The sequence below is a fragment of the Chrysochloris asiatica genome, unplaced genomic scaffold, assembly GCF_000296735.1.
Source record: "Chrysochloris asiatica unplaced genomic scaffold, ChrAsi1.0 scaffold00048, whole genome shotgun sequence".
In the NCBI taxonomy this organism is placed as follows: Eukaryota; Metazoa; Chordata; class Mammalia; order Afrosoricida; family Chrysochloridae; genus Chrysochloris; species Chrysochloris asiatica.
The window spans coordinates 8,730,948-8,737,406 of NW_006408566.1; the positions used below are offsets into that span (position 1 = coordinate 8,730,948).

Below are 6,459 nucleotides of genomic sequence, written 5' to 3' on the forward strand. Positions count from 1 at the left end.
TTAAAAAAAAAAATTGAACTTAAAAAAAAATGCAAAGCCTAGGTGGGTGTCCCAGATTAACCTCATCAAAAGAATCATCTGGAATACTTGTCAAAAATATAAATTCCCAGACCCTCTCTAAGGAATTCTCATTCAGTAATACTGATGCTAAGCAATCTGTTTTTGAATACAGCTTCCAACTGGTTTGTTCTGGCTTGACTCCCTGATGAGAATTTGCCTTTCCACGCCAGATATAGTGAATCAGAATCTACAGTTTAACAATATTTTCTGCCCCCTGCATTTAGTGGGAAGTCTCTATCCCATTTTTGGTGTGCTGTCATCTTGTAGAGGTCTATAGAACTGCATGAATCTGAGGAAACATGCTTCATCCCACCAACACCAACACCAGAGACCTTTCAGGATACATATGTCCCACTAATTATATCAAAATCCATATTACCTCAAAACATTTTTTTTTTAATTTAAGTCAAAAGATTTTCCATTACTGAAAACACAAAGTTTCAACAAAATGTTCAAAATAGAAAATAATTCAGTCTTGAAAGAGTTAAAGCGAGATGAGTCAATGGGCTCTACTTTTACTTACATGTATGGAGTTAGCAGAAAAGTGGTGATGGTGGTGGTTATGGGCTGTGGAGTCAGTTCAGACACATAACAAGCCTGTGCATGGTTTCTGAGGCTATAAATCTTTACGGGAGCAGAAGCCCTCATCTTTCTTCCATGGAACCACTGGTGGTTTCTAATTGCTGACCATGAGATTAGCATCTCAATTCATAATCACTACACTACCAGAGCTAGACTTAGTCAAATTTAGGTTTTGACATGCAAGTACATCAGTGAACATGAATTAAAAAAAAACAAACAAACAGATTATATACTTTAAACCAGTATAGAGGGAAATGAGCACTTGAGGACTATGGTAGGCAGCTTCTAACATAGCTCCTTCTCCTCATGTAATCTTTTCCTTTTGAGTATAAGCTTAATGTAATGATTTGAGTCTTAACAGATAGAATACAACAAAAGTGATGGGATATCACGTCCAAAACTAGGTTACAAAAGTTTCTTTCTCTCTCTCTCCCTCTCTCACTGGCTCACTCTGAGCTCAATTGCCATGTTGTGAGCTGCCCTATGGAGAGATCAATGTAGCAAGAAACAAAGAGCCTTCCACCCAACAGTAAGTGAGAAATGAGGCCCTTGGTCAAAAAGCCAACAACCTTTGAAAAGGTTAGTTAGTCCCACAACTAACCTTTGAAGAGCCCTGGATGACACCTTCACTGAAGCTCTCTGAGAGACAATGAGGCAGATGTTGTAGCTAAACACAGATGGACTGTCTCATCCCCAGAATTTTGGATTCACTAATCCTGGGATAGCACTGGAGAAGTCAACTAACAAGTTCCTAAAGGGTGCTAATCCATTTCTTGGCATAACATTAGCTTTGCTTTTTTTTAAAAGACTCAAGTCAACCTCTCCTTTCTACTTTTTTTCCTCTCCAACTGGGCTTGCTATCCCCATCTAACCTCCCGTAACATCATATGCTACCATAATTTTGTGTGCCTACCAAATACATTTCACTAACAGAAACTGTATTTATCTGTCCCAGCCATTAGCCTGTGAGCATGTCAAGGGCAGAGATCACAACTATCCATCTTTATATGGGCATTTTATAGCACACTGCCCCTCACCTGGTAAGATCTCAACTGCAGAACTGAAAGAAATAAGTCTCTTTCTCCTTAAGAATAAATAAAAAAAGAAAGAACAAATGAGAAAATTAAGTTTCTAATCATGAGTTATAGAAAACTAGAATTATATATTATATATTAAAACCAAAACCAAACCAGTTGCCTTGAAGTTCATTCTGACTCATGGTGATTCTGTGTGTTCCAGAGTCGAATTAGACTCCATAGGATTTTCAAAGCTGTGCCCTTCTGGAAGTAAATAGGTTGTTCTTCCAAACTACCTCTGGATGTGTTCAAACCGACAATCTTTAAGTTAGGAGATGAACACTTACCCATCTTTGCCATCCAGGGACACTAGTGAATGATGTAACTAGCTGTTAAAATTATAAATGTATGACTGTTTGAAACCACCACCAAGTCTCTCTGTCTGCCTCAAATAAATTTTAAGTATCTACTAAGCATCTAATTTTAAGGCAATAAAAGTAAGTGTGTGGAGAAGAGATCTACCTGAAAAAGAATTTTTTTTTTCTTTTCTACTCAAATATCTAGGGTCCTGGGTTGAATTCCCAGTTATTTCAGAATCAATGCACACCCATATTTGTAATATCCTGCTACCTATATCAACAGTCTGAAAACAGAAGAAACCTAATGGAAAAGAATGTTCATATAAAAAATAATTCACCAACTGCTCCCTAGAGAGTCCATAGAAATAAACAAAATGTAAGGATGGAAAATAATCTGAGAATTCACTTTTGTATATGGAAGTCCTGGCATTTAAAAAAAAACCTTTGTATATTAGAAAGAACCAAATTAATTTCTTTGGTACTTACAGAACATATAGAAGACGGACCTTAAGGTCAAAATCCTTCTTGAAAGGCTTCTTAAGTGATGACTCTATATAACAGATGAATAATTTCAAGTCCCATTTCATCCAGCACTGTATGTTCCAGTTTGCACCTGAATTAAAAATAAACTACATTAAATCTGAAAAACATTCTGAACAACTCAGTGAAAGAGAAGAGCTAAATTAAATTTACCAGTGTTCTGATACTACTTTCACTGCCCATTCTGAGAGAAAAAGAGCAGCCTCTAGCTACTGGTATGAGTTTTTCCAAGTCATTTCGTCTCTTTAGACCCCAGTTTCCTTGTACAGTTAAAAAAAAAAAAAAAAAAAAAAAATTGAACTCTGTTATTTGCTCTTAAACTTTTTTTTTTTTTTAATCTTGAACCACTTAAGCAGGAGAAAAAAAACCCTTAAATCTCACCTATTGCAGTTCATTCCCACTTTCTAACAAAAGTAAAAGAACATCATATATATCAAAGTTCAAGAACATTTAGAAAGATATTTATGTCTGCTTTATCAATAAAGGCACTGTGAATTCACATTGAACTCTGATGCATGCCTTAAATTCATGTTGTTGTAATATAATAGGCCCCAAATACAATACAGGAAAGAGGTACATTTCATATTTCATTGCACACTAAAAAACTGAACTAGTTTCATAACACACTGTAACACTAATAATGATGAAGATAAGCTATTGGTGATTTGACATTTAAAAAACAAGAACAGTAAAAACAGACTTTGTAAACAGCACACTTGGGGGAAAAGTAAATTTTAATCCTCTGAAAACCCTACTTCAAGTAATTTTAGTTGTGAATCTTAGAATTAACTAGTTGGTAGCCTTTATTTATATGAAAATTAAAATGCATGGTATCATGGCTACATGCACCCCTTTGATAATTAAAGAAAGGACTAACAAAATTGGCCTTTTGAAGTTTCATCACAAGCATCTTGACATCTCCAGTTCACTCTTTTTGTGGTGTTGTTGGAGTCAGTTCCAGCTAATAACAATGACACAGGATAGGAATTCTGAGACTATATATCTCTACAGAGCAGAATCCTAACCTTTCTTCTCAAAGTGGCTGGTGGATTCGAACCACCCATTCTGCAGTTAACAGCCCAACTAGTAACTCACTACACTACCAGTGCGCCAGTTCCTTCTTACAATATTGAATAATTACTGAATTGGCTAACTTCCCTGACAAGTTAAAATACTACTTTATTTGAATTCAAATTAAATAGGTATGGAGTCAACAAGAGACACTGGGAATTACAACTATCAACGTGGTTCAAGTCTGAATTTTACAAAGTTGTGCTTCATGCTTATTCCTAAATGGCTTAAGACATACTAGCATGTTTCTTTCATCTAATTAATGGTGCTAAATTGAGGGTGATTTTGCCCTCCAGGGGACATCTGGCAATGTCTTGGGCATATGTTTTGATTGTCAAACTAGTGTTACTAACTAGTATGAGTGTTACTAATATCTAGTGGTAGAGGCCGGGGCTACTGCTAAGAATCCTAAGACAGCTCCTACAACCAAGAATTATCTAGTCCAAATGACAATAGTACTAAGATTGAAAAACCCTGTAAACTCTACCTACTCTTATGTATGTAGAGTTAGGTCTCTTAAATGCCTGATTCAATTGACAGTACTGGATAGCTTTTCCAGTAAGACTTGGAAATAATTTTGATGTGTAGATTTCCAGATGCAGAATTATAAGCTACATTCCATGTGCACTATTCTTAACAAACAAAATCCCCTTGAATAAAAATGGATATATGTTTACCAAGAGATTCCTTGCTTGAACATATGCCATTATTTATAAATGCTTTAAAATGTAAATAACTCAACAGAATAGTCATTTGATATTTTATCCATTTGACAGAAGTAAGATGTGCTTTTTATATTTCCAAGCAAAATTCAATTACAGGGAATGCACTTAGGAGAAAAGTGTTCCTTTTATAGATTTTTAAAAAAAGAATTAGGATATAAAATAATGCTAGGCTTATTTGTGAGTTTGATCTCATTACATGACAGATCCAGCTTGTATTATTAATATAAAATAATTATATATGTTAAGAATCACATCCCTAAGACATCTATTTTATGCAGGTTTTGAAAAATATAACTCTTTTTGTATACAATTAAAATAACAAATAGTGCTTGAAACATTAAATACGTACCTATTTGTTGAAAAACTAAAGAATTTACTCTTGAAGCAAATGTCTTCCCATCTGCTTGTATAGAACAGTTTTTATCTTGCTCGCTCCAAAAACAACAATGGAAAGTTGTTTTGGATGGTAAGTTAGAAAAGTAGATAGCACTTGAATTAGATTTAGCTTCAACAATTGTCTCGTAATTTCCATTCAATTTCGAAGTGTTCTTTAACTTTCCAGCAGGTAAGAGGAAGTCATAGGTTGTGTTTGGTGGCATGCAAGACAACTTAAATTTCCAGGGAGTAATTGGATATGCCACATTAAATGCAGTTATCACATAGAAAAACTCTGTTAAAATATTTAAAAGACACATGAAGAAATAGTTACTCATTTTGACTAGATATAATGGGAAATAACTGGCCAAGTTACAAGCAGTCATTGCATAAATTGTTAACACGTTAAAAGGCACATAGAAAAACATTTAGTCATGTTAGCCAAGATATAAATGGGAATTATCTGAGATTAAACCGTGCTGTACTTAGTAATAATTATTTAACTTTCTAAGTGCTCAGTCAGTGCCTAATGCCTAGCTCTATGCTTCCACTTCACAAGGTGTTATACTTAAAAGGGTACATTTATTTGTAGAAATAACTTCAGTGTCTGGGATCCCTTCTTGAAAATTCACACTTTTCCCCCATCAATGTAATATCTTACATTTGCATTTTAATGAATGTAAATGATAGTTGTTTTATTTTGCTTTTCTAAATGTAATTATTGTAACTAACTTCCAAGATAAAGGAGAAATATCAGAATAAATAACTATATAAAGATTTAAAGTACTGTTTTAATGCTTCTCTTTATTTTCTTTTTTAAAGTTTTTATTGTGAATTGGGTGATAGTTTACATGGGAGAATGTCAGCTTTACATTCATCCTATGTTGTTGTTTTTTACATTTTAATTGTAAGATTTACATGGGAGAATATCAGCTTTACACTCATCCTATCATACTTCGTTTCATTGCAATGATTACAATCCCCTCCATGCATCATCAAATAACCAAAGCATACACCACACAGGACTGCCCCTGGGCCGCCAGCACACAGCCCTTCTCCCTCCCTGAGTCCAGTGTCCCTAACCGCTCCATCTTCCACGGCATCGTCTCTGTCTCCATCGTTGGCATCACTGCCTCTCTGGGTAGGGTCTTGCTCTCCACTCTTCTCACTTGATGGCCCCAGGGACCTCCACTCCTGGGCTGCAAAATCAATCATTCTCCTCCTTTTGTCAAGAAACATCTACCTCTATATTTCCTACCCTCACAGTCAGTCCTGATGGCAATTATTCACTAATGTACCACAGGAGTCTTATCCCCATTTCCTTTTTGCCTGCCAAGTCTCAACAGATTGTAAATCATTCAGTGGTGATTCTACCTTCCCCCACCCTGTCTGGAACTGGATGCCCTCTTAAAAGCTTGTAAGCCAGTCACTTCTTGCCTTTGTAGCTCCTTCCCCGCCCGCCCCCCTTCCCCCATTTTGGGTAGCCAATGTCTAAGTTGCCCATCCTTGTCAATACTGTGTACCTAGGGGATGGGAGTGATCCTCACTGTAAAGATTTGTTCCCTTTTTGAGCTATTACATACATAAGCATAGGTTGTTGTTGTTGTTGTTGCTAAATACCGTGGAGTTGGTTCTGACTCATATCGACCCTGCACAGGGTTTCCAAGACTGTAAATTTTTTTTTTAATGTTTTATTGTGAATTATATGATAGTTTACATGAGAGAACTTTA

At 35.7% G+C, this 6,459-nt stretch overlaps 1 protein-coding gene across 1 annotated transcript in view; it reads right to left on the minus strand.

Moving 5' to 3' along the window:
- The window catches only part of LEPR (leptin receptor), a 116,170-nt gene that overhangs the window by 91,757 nt on the left and 17,954 nt on the right, over window positions 1–6,459 (minus strand). The window contains exons 2-3 of the mRNA XM_006862501.1: window positions 4,703–5,023; window positions 2,504–2,630 (exon numbers count right to left, since the gene is read on the minus strand). Coding sequence (XP_006862563.1) covers window positions 2,504–2,630; window positions 4,703–5,023 — 448 coding nt within the window. The remainder of the gene's footprint in view (window positions 1–2,503; window positions 2,631–4,702; window positions 5,024–6,459) is intronic.